General features: G+C 31.4%; 3 protein-coding genes across 3 annotated transcripts in view; 1 reads left to right on the top strand and 2 right to left on the bottom strand.

Moving 5' to 3' along the window:
- Rh5 (Rhodopsin 5) overlaps window positions 1-18611 on the bottom strand; it is a 233643-nt gene extending 215032 nt beyond the window's left edge. Inside the window, exon 1 of the mRNA XM_083091377.1 lies at window positions 18099-18611. Coding sequence (XP_082947503.1) covers window positions 18099-18109 — 11 coding nt within the window. The 5' untranslated portion in view covers window positions 18110-18611. The remainder of the gene's footprint in view (window positions 1-18098) is intronic.
- On the top strand, window positions 2959-10041 carry Meng (serine/threonine-protein kinase meng-po). The gene is made up of 2 exons (XM_083091209.1): window positions 2959-3317; window positions 6615-10041. Exon 2 carries the CDS (start codon window positions 6615-6617, stop codon window positions 7779-7781), a length of 1167 nt encoding a protein of 388 aa, XP_082947335.1. The 5' UTR covers window positions 2959-3317; the 3' UTR covers window positions 7782-10041.
- Window positions 18612-18943: 332 nt separating the features above from the next.
- Window positions 18944-21738, bottom strand: Zuc (Mitochondrial cardiolipin hydrolase zuc). The gene is made up of 4 exons (XM_083090624.1): window positions 21557-21738; window positions 20904-21229; window positions 20633-20817; window positions 18944-20495 (listed from the first exon to the last, which is right to left on the bottom strand). The coding sequence occupies exons 2-4, from the start codon at window positions 21158-21160 to the stop codon at window positions 20242-20244; spliced, it is 696 nt and encodes a 231-aa protein (XP_082946750.1). The 5' UTR covers window positions 21161-21229; window positions 21557-21738; the 3' UTR covers window positions 18944-20241.
- Window positions 21739-21823: the final 85 nt, after the last annotated feature.

Genomic DNA, 21823 nt, shown 5'->3' with positions numbered 1-21823 from the left:
GTTAAGCTCAGTATTTCCAGAAGTTATCATTGGCTTCTATTTTGTCTTCCGAAAACTAGCAATGATATTGAATTCTGATAGCAATTATTCGGACAATAAGTATTATTTCTTTATTTTTCTATTTTTTGTCATACCAGATTGTCTAGACTTACATTCATATATAAAATTTATTCCTTCATTAATTTATTTAAAATCTGCGCTTTTAGGATTTTCAGTGCATTCAAATTATATACAATAAATATACAATAAAGAAACCAATGTATGTATATCAACTGTAATTACAATTATAGTATCAATCAAATTTTACAATTATATTATATAGGACATTCAGACTTATTATATACTTTTGTATTTGAATTTTTATTAATCTATCGATAAAAGAAATTATTCCTTTGTGTCAAATCTTATTTTAAAAATTAGAATACTTGAAAATAATTAATGTAAGAAATCTTTAAATTAAAACGATAATAATATTTCATTAAAATTTCGCCTAGAAAAAGTCAATTTCAAATTCAATAAAAATGGCACAAACAAGAAAATAGATGATGTCGAGGAACGAAGAACTTAACATTTACGCGCTATTGTTTGCGGTAGAGATCTCAGAGCTCTCTAATATAGATGTTTCGTCAACCGCGTTCCACGAAGCCGTAGATTTGATAATTATGTATTCTTGATTCAGCCGCGGTGGAACTTTTTTCGTTTTTGCTTTTTTTCTCTCTTTATTCCCTGGCCGCATGTTATTTGCATTGCATCACATTGACCGTTTTATGCGTGTTCGTGTGCAATCGAACTATACTCACCGCACGTGGGCGATCTTGATGTGTGTACATATTATATTTGTATTTGTACTGCCTTTGCGTAGGTGGAGCATGAAAATGCATGTGTCGATGAAGATAAAAAATCCTCTATCCTTATATTTTTCTCTCCTCCTTCATCCTTTTACTCATGTTATTTTCTTTCTCTTCTTTGTCACGATGCCCTTCTCAGTCAATACTCTATACTCTGTTCAAGAGTTCTTCAAAAAACAGTTACTTTAATAGGAATGTCTCGAATACTTTTGTTTATTCAACGATCATGCAAAGTATACTTTTAGCAAAAATAGCTCAACTTGAATATAGTAAAATACATGAAGATGAATAAATTATTTTAACATCTTTTTCTGTAAGCTTTTCCGAGCATTGTTAGATGACAAAGTTTGCATTCAGGGAAGAATAATCATGGAAGAAGATTCCGCGAATGATGAGTTCTCTCAAAGTTCAGTAGCTGTTTGGCAAGCACACTAGACGTATTCTACGTGAATACGTCAGCGGTCTCAAGCAAAATAGACAATAGCTGCGTCTACGAAACTCAAATCTAATTGTAGTTGAAGATAGATACACAATCGTACAATAAAATCCATTATAAAATTTGACACAATTACATGCTCATTTTCCGTTTCTGTTAGAAAGTTAGAAGTTATTACACGCGATTGTCACGGGATCCATAAATTAATCATGCGCCTACTGTCCCAGAAGGCTTACATCTAAATACACGCAAATGTGTTCGGTGACGCCAACATGTTCCCCATCTATCCTAGATTCTTTCCATTTCTCGAAAGTCGCCAACGTCAAGGCTTTTCGCATAATTCGCGAACTAACGTGCGAACCGATTTGCGATAATTGCACAATAATTCGCATTTGCACTTTACTTCCATTGCGCGACCGTTTCTCTTATTTATATCTTTAATATCCGGTGATATACAGTCGAACATCTCTATGGACTCTGTATACTTGACATACATTTTAAAAATACTTTCAGGTGTAAATTCGGATTCGCGACGAACGCATAATCTGCATTATTTAACAGCGTCCGTCATGAATTTAAGAAAATAATATTGAATAGGACAAAGTCACAGGAGACATGAATAAGAAATTTATGATAAATTTAAAATATATGAAAATGTTCTGTTTTAGGTCATTCTCGATAGTAGATAATAATAGATCATAGGCAGGATATAATTAATAATAGTAAGTTATAAAAAATAAAGAACGGATTGCAGAATCATGTGGCGTTTCCTTCTTTTTTATTTGACTCTGTATTTGTGGAAGTTGGAATATTAAACTGGCGGCAGAAAGTCAATAAATCCACTTTAAGTCGATCCGTGTCAATAATCCATTCGTACAGGTACAAAAATATAATTTGCAGATTTGAACCGGTACCGAAATGGCTTCATGTTATAAAATTCACACGCAGACAGACAATAAAAAATGATATAAAAGAATAAAAAACAGATATATATTATATCATTTCTGCTAAAAAAAAACAGAAAATAATATCATAGATCAAACTCAATTTCTGCAAAGCTTCTCCTATCATCGTGCATTGTTTTCTCGCGCAAAGAATTTTTATTACTTGCGAATAGTTATCGAGTCCTTGCTCCTAAATCTCGAGAATGCGCTATTATCGAACACATACGAGTAGCATACTCGATCGCAAATAATTAACGAGTACGCGTGAATTAGCACAAATATAATTAAAAAGAAAGAAATGAAAAATTTAACTTCTCTTATTTGATTTGTTCTTCTATCATTATTATTTACTGTACCTTTTTACTAGCAATAAAGTCGGCATTTTGATTCAAAATAAAATTTTACTTAGAAGTTTTATGATCAAGATAACTCGTGATTAAGATTATGTAGCACGTAAACCGATCAATGATCGCACGTGGAAGAATTCTGCAATCTGGTTCCGGGTAACTCTTTCTCTGTTCATCGGAGTGTCCATCTTGACGCGACTCGTCGACTCGCACATAATGCGCCTGTTAAAAAAAGCCACTATGCGACGCGGCGTTACGCTTGTTCTACCCTACGTTGGTCGACGTCGTCATGTATCCCGCACCCTTTTACCAACCACGTCTGCGCATTTCCCGGCCGGGTCTATAAAAGCGACGCGGGGCGTCACGACGCTCCAGACCTTTGAGATACGCGCAGCACGGAAAATGTGACCGAGCGTCGTCGTGTTGATATCTCTTGTCACCGAGTCTCTATTTCCGTACTCGTCACTTAATTGTTGTCACCTGCTCCGAAAGGAAATTATCAGTGGATACGATTGATATAAATTTTCGCGATACGCACTGACTTTATTCGGCGTTTGTGACATTTGTGATATACGCGTGTGCTACAAAGACATCGTGATATAAAAATGTAGAAGAGAATGCGCTAATTGAAGTTTGATTGAACAAGGAAGTGATTCAATATATGTACATTTATTGACATTGATCGCAGTGTGCAGCGACAGCAACAGTTTTTCTCGATTGACAAACGGATCTTACTATCGTGGTATGTATCAATCATATCATCATATCTCCATAATTATTGCTATCTAAATTTCGTTCGTACAATTGTGCTCAAACTTTCTATTGATGATGATTTTTAATGTTTAATATTTTAATTCCCTCTTTGGTTAGAATAAATCTTATTATGCATTTTTGATGCTGGAATTCTATATAATGCAATTAAGAAAATGTATTAATATTAAAATTTAAAAGAAGACAGTTTTTTTCAATTAAAATATTCTAAGTATGTATAAGTTTTTTTAATACTTTACTAATAATTATACAAGTTTTTGTATTATGGATATATATTATGATATTTCAAAAGATATTTTTATGTAATATTTGTTGAGGAAATGTATGTTATAAAAACATGTGTATGTAGGTTAAAAAAACATCTATGTTATAAAAATAAAATCATTTCAATTGTTTTCAATATTATACTATGATTTACAAATTTTTATAATATTAAATTAAAGCATATCTAATAATAATGATAAAACGTTGAATAAGCTGATAATTAATAAATTATAATGCGTTAATATCATAATTGGCACACGCTTCTATGATTTATGTCTAATGTCTTAAGGAGATAACACGTTGGCTTTCCACAGCACTTGCAGTGCGTTTAATCGTTCATTGTCTATCCCTATATACGCGTGTCTGCTAAACTGTCTCATTAAACGCAAGACATACACGCACTCACGCACGCACGCCAAAGTATAACGCTACTAACTTCTCGTGTGTATTAAAATAGAGTACCAGTAAACATAAATGCTAAATATATCTACATCTCTGAAGCTTGTCAGAATGAGCTGGTTTAAACCGGTGGTAATACGAAAAAAAAATCGTGACACAAAACAATGCACAAAAAACGATATGATGTCTGTAATGTGTCGAAATTAAAGTCATTATGACGCACGAAGTGTAAATTTAAATAAGCGCGACATATACCCAAGAACATATAAATTATCTATATAATAATCCTATGTACAAATCAAAAATATGTAATTTGCCCCCACTTTGTTAAAAATTAAAGTGAAAAAGAGCTTGCCGCTGTCCTGTTCCTGTTATAACGCATTATATGTGTATTATAATATATATTTACGCCATCCGTTTGCTACATATTGCATTTCGTCACATGATGACATTTACGCTGTCTCAAATTTCCAGAAATTTATGGGACGATCTGAACTGGTTAGGTAGATTTTTATCGTCAAACTAACATATGTTTGTTTTCACGTAATTTAAACATATATTAATGACTTGTGCTGTAACAAACGATCCCTTTGAATCATTAAAAGTCAACTTAAATACAAAGTCTTTAAATATATCGCAAATCCTCTTTCAAAATGCTTAATAATCAGGAATATGAGTACTTTCATTTTTAGTTTTTAACATAAATATTGATAAATAACAAATAGGAATAAAAATGATATTAACCTATATAAGTAAAAAATTAGCAATTTATAATATTTGTGTGTGTGTGTGTGTGTGTGTGTGTGTGTGTGTGTGAATTAATCTATAGCTTTGATTGTAAATGTGTAAATTGTATTTTAATGTAGTTTAAATAAATAAAAATAAAATAAGTAAATAAAATTTTAAAACGTGTTTAAATGCGATGTCCAAAATAAATGAAACCACCTATTTATCGTATCTATTTTCTTCCATTCGCGCTCGACCTAGCAATGCATTTCACCTGTTAGAAGTTAAACGAATGTGCGAATCGCAGACAAAATCCGCACATGAGACCCAATGAAAAGTTTCAAGATTTGATGTCGAGCAGTTTCAGACATCAAATCTGTGAACGTTTCTTGTTATTGATCTAGCGAGAGGGTCTAAAGGTCCTGGGTTCACCCGGGTCTACCCTCCGGCTCGACTCTTCGCTGTACCGCGAAAATGCAACTTTCTCATAAAAATGACAGAGAAAACTTGATGTACACATATAAAGCGAAGAGGACAAAAATGTAAATCGCTGTTTCTGATGGCGTCGTTCCAAAAATCCCACTCGCGTATTGCCGTCTACATTATCGATTTGAGATGCGCAATCATAAATTCGAGCACAAACATAACACTCGATCGCGAGTTTACACGAGAGAGCATTTGCAACGCCGTGCGTGATGACGCACGTGCGAGATCGCGCGATAGCTGGAAGAGAAACGGCGACTCAAAAAGCGCAAGGACTATCATTAGATAGATCAATGTCTGCTTAATGTTGCTGTTATGCACAACAGCGATCGATAAATTTAACCGATTTACATTTTTGATGGAGAAAATACACAATATCCATTGCCTATACAATATGAGGTTTCAGGAAACTTGCTTTCGTCTATCGATTCCTTGAATTAATAGATCTAGAATCAAAACTTTTTTCCAGCAAAGCTTGGATTATACGTCAGTTCTTCTCAGAAATTTTTAACACTCGATTTTAAGCGTCCTTGTGATTAACCATTAAATTTAATTATTTATTTTATCGAAGCTGAAAATTTGAAGCAAAAATTCTCAAAGATATTCGATATCTTATAATTTTCTCTTCTTTTCGGAAAGAAATCTAGAAAAGTTGAATTTTTATTTGAGAAATATTATATCTCTCATTGTGTGACATCTTTTTTGCAAACGATCTCCATATATCGGGCGATCACAATCAAGTCGCATGTATACGCAATATCATATTCTAGAACTGCGATTGATCTACGCTATTTATGAACTAGGACGCGCGTTGTACGATCAGAGAGGCGTGAATATTATCTTTTTGCGGAAGGAAGCGTAGGAACACTTCAGAATATGATTGTACGTCCGTCATGTTGACAATCGTAGGCGTTGCATATTCCTGAGATTTATTATGCCCACGGAACGACGATATTTCTTCGACAAAGCGTTACCCAAGTGTGAAATCAACATAGACGTATTTCCGACAGATGAAATTCTAATTTCCGCACTTGACAGGGGAAACACGAGACGGTCTATATAAAACGTAGATGATAAGACTAAAAAGTTAATCTCTATAACGCGTGCGTGTAAAAATATATTAAAATAAATTTTAAAAATGAGATAATGATAAGTACATTAAAATAGCAATGCAATTAAAGTAAAATATCTAAATATAAAATTATATAATTTTGTTTTCAGAATTTAAAATATGATTTAATATATATATATCACTAGTTATAAAATATACTCTTGTATTAAATTCTTTACGAGACACAAATATCCCTCACTATATTCAGCTACATTATAATTGAACTAAAAATAAGAAAAATCAATCTATCAAAAATAATCATGTACTCTTTTTCTTTAATTCCAGATGAAGCTGCACGAAAAGAAAGAGTCAGGCATTCACAGGGTGCAGGAAGTACCTCTCGAAGAGCTGGATCTTTCGAAAGAATACAATGTGGAAAAAACTTTGGGCGAGGGTAGTTTTGCGAAGGTTCTATTGGCAACGCACAGAGCCACCCAGACAAGAGTAGTTTTGAAAGCAGTTCATCAAGAACTCACGTCGGAGAAGGACTTCTTTCGGGAGTTTCATTATTCGTATCACCTAAGCCCGCATCCAAATATACTTTGTTCGTACGCTGTCGCTTTCAAAGCGGAGAAGTGTTTCGTTTTCGCGCAAGAATACGCGCTCTATGGCGACCTCGCCGGCAATGTGAAGGCTGGCGGACTGAACGAAGACGCATGTAAAAGGATCGCCGAACAGCTTGCTTCGGCTCTCGACTTTATTCATTCAAAACAGCTGACACATCGTGACATAAAACTGGAAAATGTGCTAGTATTCGCGCAGGACATGAGCAAGGTAAAATTGTGCGATTTCGGTTGTACAAGGCGCGAAGGTACTCTGGTGAACAAAATCCGATGCACCTGGGTGCCATTCCAACCGCCCGAGATCCACGAAGTCATCAAGAACGAAAGGTACGCCTGTAAAAGAAGCTCAGACTGCTGGCAGTTTGGCATCGTCCTTTTTGTTTGTCTGACCGGCAATCCGCCGTGGCAAAGCGCCGATCCAATCCGAGACCCGGACTACTCCGCTTTTCAGCGATGGCTGAAGCGACGCACCACCAAGATTCCGCCTACTTTCCGGCGATTTACACCTAGGCTGCTCCGATACTTCAGACGAGCATTCGAGCACAAGCCGGAGAAGAGGCCGCACGTGACTGAGATCAACAAGTATCTAAAAGATTCATGGTGCATCAGTAAGATCAGTCATAGCGCGACGTCGACGTCGGTCGACGTGAGCGAGAGTCTCGCCAGGCGAGGCGACAGCCTATTCTACCTGGATACCATTTTGGATGACCGACACAACGTGGACGAGAACAAAAACAAACTGAGGAAGCTACTGAATAGCTATGGTCTAGAGACCACAGTAGACCAGAAAGTCGTTACCAAGAGGATATGGGAGTGGGTGATGCAGTGTGACTCCAACATGGACATAGAGCAGGGTCTGATCGGTAGCTTCAGTACGGAGGATATGTGAGAGATAGTGAGGACCTGCAGCGAGCCGTGCCTTCGGATCACCCAGGAGGAGCCGAGTAAGTTCCGAATGAGCAGCTTCCATGTATCGTACAAACGTGCCAAATAATCAGCCGAAGCTGTGCAAACGAGAGACGTTTTTTAGGAAGCTCGAAATGTATTGAAATGTATTCCGCAAAAGAGCGGAACACGGCCTTTTCCCAGCAACGGCCTGTTCCAGGGTGTCGAAATGCTATACATAGGCGGACCAATTATCGATAAACTTCCTTCATTAAAAAAATTTATATTATTTAAATAAATAAAAAGCAGAGATTACAGAGAAAATTCAAAAAACAATGATACTTGTAGACAGCAGAAATAATATCGGCATATTAAAAACGACAACTACTCATAAAAATAAAAAGCAACGTAAATGTTTAAAAAACGTCACATAAAGATGTCTGAAAGACATTCTAATCTCTCAAGCATTCTTCTGACATCGTTTAGATATCCTTTGTATTTTTATGTTGTTTTAGGATTTTGAGAATAAAATAAAATATGCGTCTCTCAAAATATAAAATAGCAGTTAAGTGTAAATGTGATATGTACGTATCGTAAGTATAGAAAGAATCCGCTTCTTGATCGAAAGAAGAGCAGTGTCAAGCTGGAAGTTAGCTTGGTGTACTAACTATAGAGACAATAATGCTGGTGCATACAATTTTTGCGTTAGTTAGTTCTTCTCTGAAATGATAATCTTACAATTAGTGATGCCTTATGCGCGACTAAAATGCGAGATTAGAAACCTAGACATATTTTGTATATAATTCAAAATCTCCGTTTGAGTTCACATTACATAACGGTATAATGTCAATCGTTAGACAAGGATTTAAAAAAGCAAGAAGACTGTATAATCCAGGGATTCCTAAATTGGAGATCGTAACTCCAAATGTAGCGTAGATTATGAAAATATTTTCGGAAACAATCCATTCAATTAGATTCGACAAACAATGAAAATATTAACTTTCCACTTTGAACCGAATAAATCTGTACCTCTTCTTTCAAAATAATAGATCGGAATTTTTGTTACAATATTTATATATAATTTTTTCATTCAAACAAGAAAGTACCGAAAAATTTAACAATATGGCATAGTCGATGCGAATAGAGATTATAATATGAGATGGATGGTTACCGGAAGTATCGTTAGTGAAACAAGATGTAAATCATACAGATGTAAATACATTTATATATATATATATGTATATATATATAAATAGATATATACATTCGTATTCGCTAGACATGTACGTATATATACATTAGGAAAATATAGTACACATATATTCTTGTAGCAGTTTATCGTGTAGTGCGTAGAGGTTCTGTTTGTACAATTAGTTACGCCACTTTGTAACGGTGACATAGCGTAATACTGCATCCGCGTTGCGATTCCAACAGTTGTAATAATCTTTCGCAAACGATCCTGCGTTAAAACGTTCCCGGATAACGACACGTAAAATGGACATTTCGTAATGAAGTGCGAATCGTTGGCAAAATTCATCGCTTGCATTCAGCGTTCGGTACATTTTCAGATGCATGCGAATTAATTCGTATGCAATTCGAGATTTACATAATATTATTCTGATAATATTAGATAATTTTATAGAATAACTTTTATATAATTTTAGCAAGATTAATTTTCAGTACTAGGTAAATATAGGAAAGAATTTATCCCGTGCAATTCTTGCATTTCACTCCATTTAATAAGTTTCGAATAAACAGATTATTTTCGCATGTCTATAAAATCTAGATGAAAATTGAACGTTGAAAAAATCCTGGCGAGAAGAAAGATTTATATATTCGCTTATTTTTATTTATCTACGAAATATCTCATTTCCTGTTGACTGATGAGAGCATACTAATAAAGATCGCTATCTATCGAACTTACTGTCAAATATAAAAAAAAATCTCTTCTAAAATTCTCTTCAAGTTGATCGTTGTCCAAACGAAATCGTAAGGATCGGTGTAAAATAACGCGTTAAGAATTGGAATCATGCGAACGCATATTTCTATATATTTGTACGTGAGAACATGCACGACGAGCATTATCGCTCATCTACAACATATTCGAACAATCATTATTATCTTATTGTTCCTCTTGTCCGAATTGACTAAGTAAGCGACAAGATAAACGAGAGAAGTAACTTTTGTGAGAAAGCCGACGTGCGTGCCCTCCATTAATACGAGAAGCAATGTTTTGTATATATTGAAATAAATCTTGAAATTGTATAAAATTGATAGAGTGAGAAATAATTCTCCTTTAATTCATATTTCCGATGATCCTTGATTCTATATTTTATTTATTCCAGAAATAAAATTTACACAATAATGTATTTATACTAATATTTTTTAAATTTAATATTCAGTATCAATATTGTTAATATTAATTATCTTAAAAATCTACCAGGTAGATTTTTTTATTGAAACTCTATTTTGCTCTCTCTCTCTTTCAAAGTAACTATCTATATACATATATATATTCTATCCATACAATAAATTCATTCTAAATTATAACTTATGTAACTTCTAACAAATTAAATTTGCGCATTAGCGGATTAATTAGAGCGCGTCGCTCTCAAATCTTCCAACCTGTAACACCTACGCGGTTACAACCAGCTATATTGTGGAATGGGGTGGTTAGCCATCGCTCGGGTGTCGCTATGGCGACGAACCCTGGATACCCGGGCCAGCTGAAAGCGATGTACAACCCTCGCGTTCCTACCCTTCATTCTTCCAAAATCACCCCATCGAAGCAAATAGATATGCAATACAACAGGTGCGGCTAATACATAGATCACACTTCAGTCATGACTTGTAACCTCCTCATAATAATTGGCAGAAAGATCGATGGACATATAAATTTCTGGATCAAGCGATTTCCAACGCGTTACATAAGTCGAATATTCGCGTCATCCGATATTTGCAAAAATTGCGTCATTAATGAGGTCATTAGTCAGCTTTAATTATGAAAATCTCTTTACTGGTTCGACCTTGATGTCGGAATCATGAATATTTCAAAATTTTTCAATATTTTGATGAGATCGTGTAAAATAGCCTAATTAGTACATCTTGAAGATACTTACAATTTTTGTCGACGTATATAAGAGACGTAGTTATCTTTAAGCTTTTATCCTGGATAGTTTTATTATATCTTATCAATATTTAATAACATTGTCATATATACATTTCCTGGTTTTATCAAATTATTATTTAATTGTGAATTTTCTTGATCCTCTGCACTGCTTGAAATTTATAATATTTTTATATTCTTTTTTTATATTTTAAGAAAAAAATCTCTTATTGTCGCATATAGAAATAAATTAAATTGGATAAATAATAATTCTGTTAATATATATAAATAAAAATCGTTGTTATACTTTAATCTTAAAATTTATTGATAGATAGAAAACAAAAAAAATAAAATTAATTTGAAAAAAATAGAACTACTAAAATAAAAACAACTAAAATTTATAACTACTAATGTAAAAATACAGCAGAATTGAAATTTAAATTTTGGCCATTTATAAAAAATTAAAATCTTTGTTTATATTTCAAAATAGAAAAAAATCATACTTTTATATATTTTTTATATTCTTATGTATTATAATATATTCTTACATCACACACGCGCGCACATTTTTTTAAATCACTTTTCCTATATAGCTATATAAAATTGATTTGATATATTCGATGATAATTTCCCGATATATTTCCAATATTAAGAATATCACGTTAATTGCACTCTAATTATGATGTTACATCCAATCTATCATCAACTACATCTGCGCGTTATCATTCTTATAACGGTCGATGAGTGCTTTTAGACGTCATTCGCTCAGTTCCCAGAGTGCCAAGATAAATTCATCGTCTGTGGTACGAAGCGTTTTGATATTCGTTGACACACGGATATATAATACTCCAAAAATATTTTAAGATCTTTACATATTTAATCTTTATTAAGTAACCTATAAGCTATGATATATGCTCGACCCACTTTCTAATTGCTTTGTTATGTATTTTTTGTGTTCTAATATATATTTCAATCCGAATATATTAATATATGTAAAATTCAATTGCCATAAATTAGATATAATTAGATACAATGGTAAATGTATTCAAAAGTAAATCACTAAAAATAAATTTATGAAATCCAATGATCGAAAAATATATTTTAAAACGAAGATGAACAAATCAAATAATATGATTATTCAATATTTATATTTACTTTGATAGAAACTGAGTAAAAATAATTAAATTTTGTAATTAAAAAAGATATTTTTAACAAAATAAATTTAGAAAAAATGCTAATTCTTTATTGGTAGTATAACCAAAAAAGTTATAATAATATGAGATTAAAAATAAATTGAAAAGTAGAATATAACATTTTCTTGTATGACATTTCGTTTCTAAAAAAGAACATTTTATCAATGACAAATTTGATATTTTTCTTTATTTATTTTTCTCTTTTTTCGTATTTCTTTTTTGCTTCTTTTCCTCTCTCTTTTTTTCTTTTTTCTCTCTCTTTCAGTTTTGATTTCGCAGGCAATTCCGGGTGTTTTAGGCCATTAGTTACGCCACTAGCGTGCGTGCATCAAACGAATGCATCTCGGTGTGCACCCGCGTTCCATCATCCTTCTTCCGATGGGAGTGTATTTTAGACCGGTATACCGCTATTTCCATCCACATGGCGAGTATTCTCGGCGGCTTGTTTTGACAAGCGTCAAACCGACTGGATACTTGACAGGACGTTATCTTCGTAAAGCGGACATCAAGTACATACACAGTTGTGGTTAAACGCATCGTAACATAACATACGATGAGAGATTCAATTGATCGACTCTAACGCAAAAGTCAACAACAAGTGCACGTGTAACATTTACGAGAATTGGAAGAATGATATTTCAGCAACAATTAAACTTTGATATTTGTTTCTATAATTTTTATCAAGTTTCATATTCAACAAAGTAAATAGATCAATAAAAATAAATTGATAAAATCACTGCTAAAAAAATAAGAGCGTTTTAAAATTAAGATAAACTAATAAAATAATATCATCGCATTTAATAGTTATACTATTTCGATTTATATTTTATCTATTTCGATAAAAACAAAATAAAAGAAATTAATTTTTTTACTTAGACAAAATTTTTTAAGAAAGATGTTTATATAAAAAATGCTGTTTTTTTATTATAAAAATTTCATTAAATATTCTATTAAAAAAAGAAGCAGAGAGATATCATAAAAGCAAAGGTAGCATAAAAATCTAATATATATATATATATATATATATATATATATATATATATATATATATATATATATATTAATGTGTGTGTTAAATATTATACAGGGTGAGCCATTTTAATTAACGCACGCAATTATTTCGGAAACAAAGCATTTTAGAGAAAAATGTTTCAGACAAAAGTTTTATGGTTTCGAGGGGGCCATAAGATGGTATCATTGGTTTGACACTGAAGAGTCATTTGAAGGTCACGTGAAGGTCACTTCAATTTTTTTAAATGGAACACCCTATATATTTTTGCACACTCTTGTAGCTTATCTCGAGAGCTTTCCAAAACACTATAATTAAGTACCTTTTCGTTAAGTACTTTTTGAGTTATGAGGCTTGAAATAATTTCTTAATTTTACATAAACCGTAAAATATCTTGTAAAATATTCATTTTTCGATTATCTTACCTTAATACTTTTACGTACAAAATAATGAGAGGAATCAATTGGTGTAAAGAAAACACATAGTTGTTTTGAAGAAAAAATATGTAATTTGCAATTAACAATTCCATATTTTTTCTTAAAAACAACTATGTGTTTTCTTTACACCAATTGATTCCTCTCATTATTTTGTACGTAAAAGTATTAAGGTAAGATAATCGAAAAATGAATATTTTACAAGATATTTTACGGTTTATGTAAAATTAAGAAATTATTTCAAGCCTCATAACTCAAAAAGTACTTAACGAAAAGGTACTTAATTATAGTGTTTTGGAAAGCTCTCGAGATAAGCTACAAGAGTGTGCAAAAATATATAGGGTGTTCCATTTAAAAAAATTGAAGTGACCTTCACGTGACCTTCAAATGACTCTTCAGTGTCAAACCAATGATACCATCTTATGGCCCCCTCGAAACCATAAAACTTTTGTCTGAAACATTTTTCTCTAAAATGCTTTGTTTCCGAAATAATTGCGTGCGTTAATTAAAATGGCTCACCCTGTATATGTATACATATGTATGTACGTATTTCGATATATATATATATATATATATATATATAATTATTATTATTATTGTTGAAGATTTTTTTAATTTTTCTGAAATCTATAAAAGTTAATTAATAATTTTATTTTACAGTCAAAGGAAACTAATTAATTTGTACATTTATATCTCTGTACGTATATGTATACACATAAATCAATTAGCTGATATATATATTACAGATATAAATAGATAATCAAAAGTGCAATATTCAGATAGAATCAACAAAACATTATCTGTTGATTTTAACAAATTGCAAATGGATTTTAAGCGGAATGAATTTAATATATAAATTAAAACATATACCCCGAGCAATTGTAAAGTTTTATATTACAAGAATGAGAAAAAAAGATATATGTTTATTAAATACTCGGGATTAAATGAGCTAGATTTATGATTGTATGGAAAAAATTGAGATATATTATATATTAATAAAATATAAAATGCAAGTTATATAGTATCTCAGACGCATCGTGCAGACGCGCTGTCTCGACCAAGTCGCGTAATGCGGTTACTTGTCGAAAAATAAAGTCGGGCAAGCCGCCACCGAAGGATGAGTATCGTCATCGATCCTCCGGTCCAACGCCCCGATGTCTATTTTCATACCGTCTAACCTATTTATACATCATACGGATAACGTTCCACTTGTATCGGTGCACGCCGGCGCATCGGCTGAAGCGACATATTAATGCCTTAATTCTGCTAGATCCAAAAATTTGCCTGTCAAGAGAAATATCTGAATTTTCAAAGAGTGTTGCTAAAGAAGAAATCTTTTTCTTAGAAATTTTCTTAGTAAAACCTAAACTTATTTTAAGACATCTTATTATAATTTTCTAAAAATAGATAAAATCGCTCCCAATCTTCAAAATCGCTCTATATTCATTCAATTTTTTTCTATTTATTTATTCTTATTCCTATATTTGGAAGTAAAGAATTTACTTTTAATTAATTTTTTAATTAGTTATATTAATAGCTATATAAATAGTGATAATGTATTAAAAGTAAAACATTATAGAGATCGAGAAATTTTACAGGCAACTTTTAATTATGGATATTAAAAGATATCTAAGCTAAAAAAGAATAAAATTTCTTTAATTCGCTTTAATCTCTATTCGTTTTTATAGAACTTCATTAATCTCTTTCGACGCATTTATCTTTGAGGGGATCGGGACAATTATCCGACCGTGTAGGCGTGCGGATTTACGATAGTCACCCAGAGCATTTCGACGATAGGGTTCTGCGTACGCTTTACGATGTTGCATGATTGCCCTCTGACGTCAAAGAAAACGCTCCCCGCTTTCACGTGTATACAAGAGAGGGGAAAGGAGTTCGCGAAAGAGAAAGACAGGACTAAAGGTCGTTCGCCCCGTCATTGGGTTCAAGCGCCTTTCCCGGAGCGAATGCAACCTATAAAAACGCAGCGATGATAAGGACGAGGATGAGGATGCGCGCGGGACATCTCTCGTTTATTAGATGTCGCAAATAAACCTCCTGTCTCTCAAATGTAGAGGAGAGAAGAACTGGTTTTCTTAATTCGCGTCGTAATTAACTGGCGCTAATAAAAACGCACGGCGTATCGACCCTTATCGTAAATCTTAATCTCTCGAAACGATCTTAAATCCAAAAGCGCCAGAATAATCCGAACGAATGCTCATTCCGTGAGATATTCTCGGAATTGACGGCACAGACACACATATACAATTTCCAATAATTAAGAATATAATCTGCACTATTTCCATGCTTGTCGATAACTTTAGCGTAAAAGCTGCATTTGTGTGAAGAAAGTTGATCGATAATATTTTGAATTAGATGTGCTTCCATTTGCGGTACTCTCATTTATATAACTTCAATCTCTCTATTCCATTCTAATAACAGTAATTATTTATGTTATAGTGTAACATTAATTATAAAACTATATATGAGTAGATTATAAGTATATGCAATTTTATATTTACAGATTAAGATATTTTAGGATTAGATAACAAATTATGTCCAATTAATCTTTTATTACAAATTTTTTAATCTAAATTATGTATTTAAAAAATCAAGCTATAATTTTCAAGCGGATAACAATTGAAAATAAAATTCTTTCACGAAATAGCTTCGAAAAAAAAAGTAATGTTATATTCTTTTAGTTTCAAACAAAAGTTTTAATTTTAGATTTACTTACAATCATATATAATACTTAAAAAATTAGAGATACAGAGAGAAAGAGAGACAGAGAAAGAGAAATGCAAGATAAATAATATTTCATAATATTTTAATAAAGAAAACTGTTTAAATTAACCAAAGAATTTAATTTAAAAAAAATGATATTTAGTGATAATTAAATACATATATATATATATGGTAAAAAATGAATATTTCATAATATTTGCAATTTTATAAAATAAAATTTCATTATTTTATTATAAATTAATTATGAAAAATTTATGTAATATAATCTAATAGGAAGATTATATGACTCTGATAGAACAAGTATATAACTCCAAAGTATTATCTTTTTTCTTGTTTGATATAAGTTACAAATATGGATTTTGAGAAGAAAGAATATTATATAAATTTCACCATAATAATAAGTGACAGAACGAGAATAATCTTTGTCCTTAAATTAGTTGCTTTTATTTTTCTTTTTTCGTGCGTCCCTTCCCTCCAAAAAAAATTAATAATTCCCTCTTTCTTTCTTTCTTTTTCTGTTCGTTCTAGAAATAATAAATATAGCCGACGGGGGCGTGGATCTATTTCTGACTGGGGATTAATATTTGATGACGACACGGTTGCTGCAGTGTATCTAAAAATACGTAATCAATACGGCCGACTATATGTTAGAATTAAACTTGCACACGCGCACGTGTTCAAGTATATGTGTTTATATATACTTGTACGTACTTTAAGATCATCCCTTGTGTCAAAGGATTAATTTCACATAAACACGCATATGTAAAGTTTGGCTCAGAAATACATGTAATATTAAACACTCGCGTGTGTTGTCACGTAACACGCCGATAATATTATTTAACAGTGGAAGATTGTACAAAACGATATAATAATTGAAGAGGTAATTGAAAAGGTCAATTTTCTGGGTTTAATTAACTTCTAAAGTTATATTTTATGTTAATTTTTACTTGTCATAATGTAACACATCAGATTTTTATATAAAAAAAGATTTTTATATAATAAACGAACTTTACGGTAATCATTTGTAGTTTATTAAGTTAATTTTTTTATATCCCTTTGATAAACAACAAAAATTTCTCTATCTATAGTAAAAATATTTAAAATGAATCAAATTATATTGCATATTCTATAGATAAAATATTCGATATAACATCTATTTCATAAATATACATCAAATGCAAGAAATCATCGTGTATAACGTACTATAAACATCGTAAGCTGCTCACACGAAAATCACAGCTTTTCAGAAGCAATGAGTCGCGGCTTTTACGACATCTGGCAGGAGTTTCGATACGCGTTTACACCTTTCCCGAAACCTCTGGTGGTCTGACTCACCTGCTAAAATCATTTATGGGGAGAGAGAAGAGGAGGTGAATAAAAACAAGACTCCGAATAAATCGCGAGGGCAATTTCGAAGCACTTTATACGCAAACAAATTCCGCTCAAAGCGCAAACACTAATATTAGATTCTACGAGATTTCTGAAACGAGACATCAACAATGAGTGTGCGAACATAACGATCACGCCGCGGTTACGGTAATTTGATTTCCCTACTTGAGAGAATTTCCGGAAGCACATTATGCTCCGGCAATATAACTCTGTTTCCACGATTCGTACACAATTTCGTTTTCTGTGGTCGCGTTGTGAAATCAGTTTAAAACCGTTCTTCTGTATTATGAAATATATTAATAAATACTTCACGCGAGATAGAATCCTTAGATAAATTCACAATTCTAAAATAGATATACACAGAATAACTGCTCTTAATCTTCACATATTTTGCATTTAACATCAAAGTGTATATATATTGTCTAAAAAAAAAAAATAAATTTCTTACCTTGACATCATATTGGAAGTCTATTGGATCCCGCCAGCATTCTCGAAGAAGACTTCTAAGATCTCGCAAATACAGCGCGTTCAGGCGTGATCGGACATTTCCAACTTGAGCGGGAATTTCCGTAACGCAATTCATCTCGCGCGCGATTGATCTCGCCGCGATTACATCACAACGACACACTATTTACACATTCACACGAGCGTTCGCATTTATATTTTCAATGTCTCCTAATTATACACTGATTTATATCTTTTATCGCACTAGAGATTACGAGAAATCGCAGTTTTACTTTTCGCGATTGCCACTGATCCACAATCGATTAATAAGAGGGCGCTACTGGATTGCAATCCTAAGGGCATATTTAGAAGAATTTGCATAACCGTATCATGCATATGCATCATAGAGAAATTGACCAATCAAATGACTGATTTAAAAATGCGATATTGATGCTGCGTTTTTTATATGATGCGGGATCAATTGATTTTATGCATTTTACATGCATTTACATGCATTTTATGTGATTATACAAATTTACTTATATAACTATTAATGAAATACTATTGTGTACAATATTTCATTAGTGATATGGCCTAAAGAGAAAAAAAATACATATGCATACATTTTCTAATTAAATTCATTCGTTAAATAATTCATGAATCTTTAAGTAACTTAAATGTCATTTTCCAAAATGAATTATTTTAATATATGCATCCTTTTTTATTATTAGATCATTTATAAGAAAAAATATTTTCTTTTAAATAAATTTATTTATTCTCAAGCTCTTCAAGATTCTTCATGCTCTGATTTTTCTCGTTATCAACAGAAAGAAGAAATTTAATTCCATTTTTTTTTAATTTTATATTAATCAACACATCTCAATACATATTTTTCCAATTATTCAGAAGAAATAATAAAATCACAAAGAGCAAAAATTTACATTAAAACTTACTAATAAAAAATACGTAAGATATAATTAAAAGTTGTATACTTTATCTATATTTGATAATAAATAAAAGAATATAGAAATTATATTTGTTTTATATAAATAAAAATGATTACAAATTGTTATTATTTTCTTTTTTCATCACGCTAATGTAACATGTCAGTATGTATCAATATAAAACAATGTTTTATGTGTTTTGAGCATCTATCAAATTGTATCCGTAATCAGATACCCACGATTACTTCCGGGCTATTGTTTAGATGTGGCCATGAACTCTGAAGAGACCATGACTGTCTGTTCTCGGTTAAATAAAATCAATATGCATTACAGAGCGCAACTTCGTTTGTGAGAAAACAAAGGCTATCTCTAATACACGTAATATCATGATGACGTCAGAATCGTCATGGCAACTCCCTTAGTGCACCCACGCCGTGTAGTTGCATCAAATTTAATTTACCAAAACACAAAAATTAATCGGACTAGAGAATATGCTCTTACTAGCGTTTGATGTTTGTAGTCATTTCGTGGGAATTTGTATACAGAAACAGAATTGAAAATATTTAAAAAATATATATGTTAAAGATATATTTATATATTTAATATGCCATCTATGCTATTTAGTCATGTAAACAGTCCAATCCAAAATCCAAAAATATCATTTCCTTTAAGATTAAAAATTTCATATTATGTTGAACAGTCAGAATAATCGTGCAGAAACTGCAGGAGTCCTTTACACTTATAAAAACTAAAATAATAAAATTATCTTCTTAATAAAATAAACTTAATGAGAATCATATAACTTTGGAACTGTGCGTCATATATCACAGGCAAATATGTGTTTGTAATATGCATATACATTCTCATACATATACATTCTCATCATTCATACATACATACATACATACATACATACATACATACATACATACATTCATACATACATACTTTTATATATATGTACACACACACACACACGTGTGTGTGCGTGTGTTGTGTATATCATATATGTGTATATCATATATGTGTATATCATATATGTTGTGTATACATATGTGTTGTGTATATTTATGTATATGTATGAGAAACTATTCTTTAAGATGTAATAATAAAATAATAATATAATAATAAAAAATATGCTTTCTACTTAATTTAATTTAAATATAAAAATAAATATCTTGAAATAAATAAATAAATCAACTGTTATGTTAAAATATGTGTTTTAGAATCAGTTTCCGTAACATTGACTGTAGCATTAACCATCGCCCATATTTTTTCGAATTCGTTTATAAATGGCTTTACTAGTCTTGATTCATTTGTTACCATCAAATTTTCAAAATTTCCAAAAAATGCTGCCATAGTCCAATTTGTACTGCCAGTTATTAAAATATTATTATCAATAATGATAAATTTATGATGCATTAAGACATCCAGTTGTTTAAATCCCGGCTTAATGCCTGCAAATAAAGCAATATTAACTTAGAAATTATTATCTATTTGATTATCTTATTTGATTTTAGATGAAATATTATCTTGTATTATATATAGTTCTATATTTCTAACAAAATTTATGATTTTAATATTTGTTACAAACCTTCTATGTGAAAGCTCATGAGTTGGCTTCCATGATTCTGTGTCATAGACTCATCCAATACTATCCTAACAACGACACCTCTTTTGTGAGCATCTATAATCGTCTTTACTAAGATTGAACTTGTAAGAAAATACATACATATGTCCAAAGTATCAGTTGCAGAATTCAAATAATCTATAAGCCTCCTATAAATAGTAGTTAAGTATATTTCGTCACCCTGTATTAAACTATAAATAATTTTATTTACTTTACTTTATATTGGAAAAGTTACCTGAAGTATTTTACTGCACAATTTGCCTCTTTACAAAATTCTTGGCGTTCCAGATGTGGTCGACACAAAGAAGAATCTTTTGAGAAAAACATGACTTCAAAGATTTTTGCACTATCTTCAGTATCTTTGCATAGATGTTTTCCATTAGAAATATTAATAGCTTTCCTTTGAGAACGTCTGTATAATTGATACAATTGCCAAGTTACTTCTGTCATAAAAAGACCAGAAGTTACTATAATGATAATTTTTGTTTTCATTATTAGGATTTTTATTATATAGAACTTTTAAATCCAGAATTTTTCGTTTTAAATGTGATGAAAAATTTACTGTAACACATAATACATTTGCATATTTAAAATTCAGCTTTTCTTAGCTTTGTAATTCATAACATATTGCAAACATTAATCCTAATGTTAAAGATACCAGAAATATATCAAATATTAGAAAAATTATTATTAGGCAAATAAAAATTCTTAATAGTTCGAAAATAAGAAAGAATAGTTCCTTTGTTCTTATTATTAAATTTTGTTATTATATTTTATCATATATAATTGTCTTTTCTAATTTGTACATAAAATCATATTTAAGTAATCTTCGATTCTCTCTATATCCGTTAAAATATTTAATACTTAAATTTAGCAAGTTATAGATACCTTGTATATCGATTTTAGATATTGATTTTTTATATCAGTATCAATGATAATATTTGCAGATAAGATTCGAGGACATGTAATTAAGATATAATAACATCGAACGAAAAACAAGACCACAAAGTTTCACCAAAGTCAGCTGGAAGCTCAATGTGCGCCCTCTCGACAATTAAGTAAAGGACAAAGAAATCCGATTGGCTGTTTCATGAGTGGTTTCTTCATTCTGACATATCGAATCTCGTTGCTATATTGCGTTGCTACGTCATTCGA

Source organism: Camponotus vicinus, unplaced genomic scaffold (assembly GCF_025532165.1).
Source record: "Camponotus vicinus isolate PSW18456_S1 unplaced genomic scaffold, iyCamVici1.0 SCAF_2, whole genome shotgun sequence".
Taxonomy (NCBI): Eukaryota; Metazoa; Arthropoda; class Insecta; order Hymenoptera; family Formicidae; genus Camponotus; species Camponotus vicinus.
Note: the sequence above shows the minus strand (reverse complement) of the source record. Positions and strands in the feature narration are given on the sequence as shown.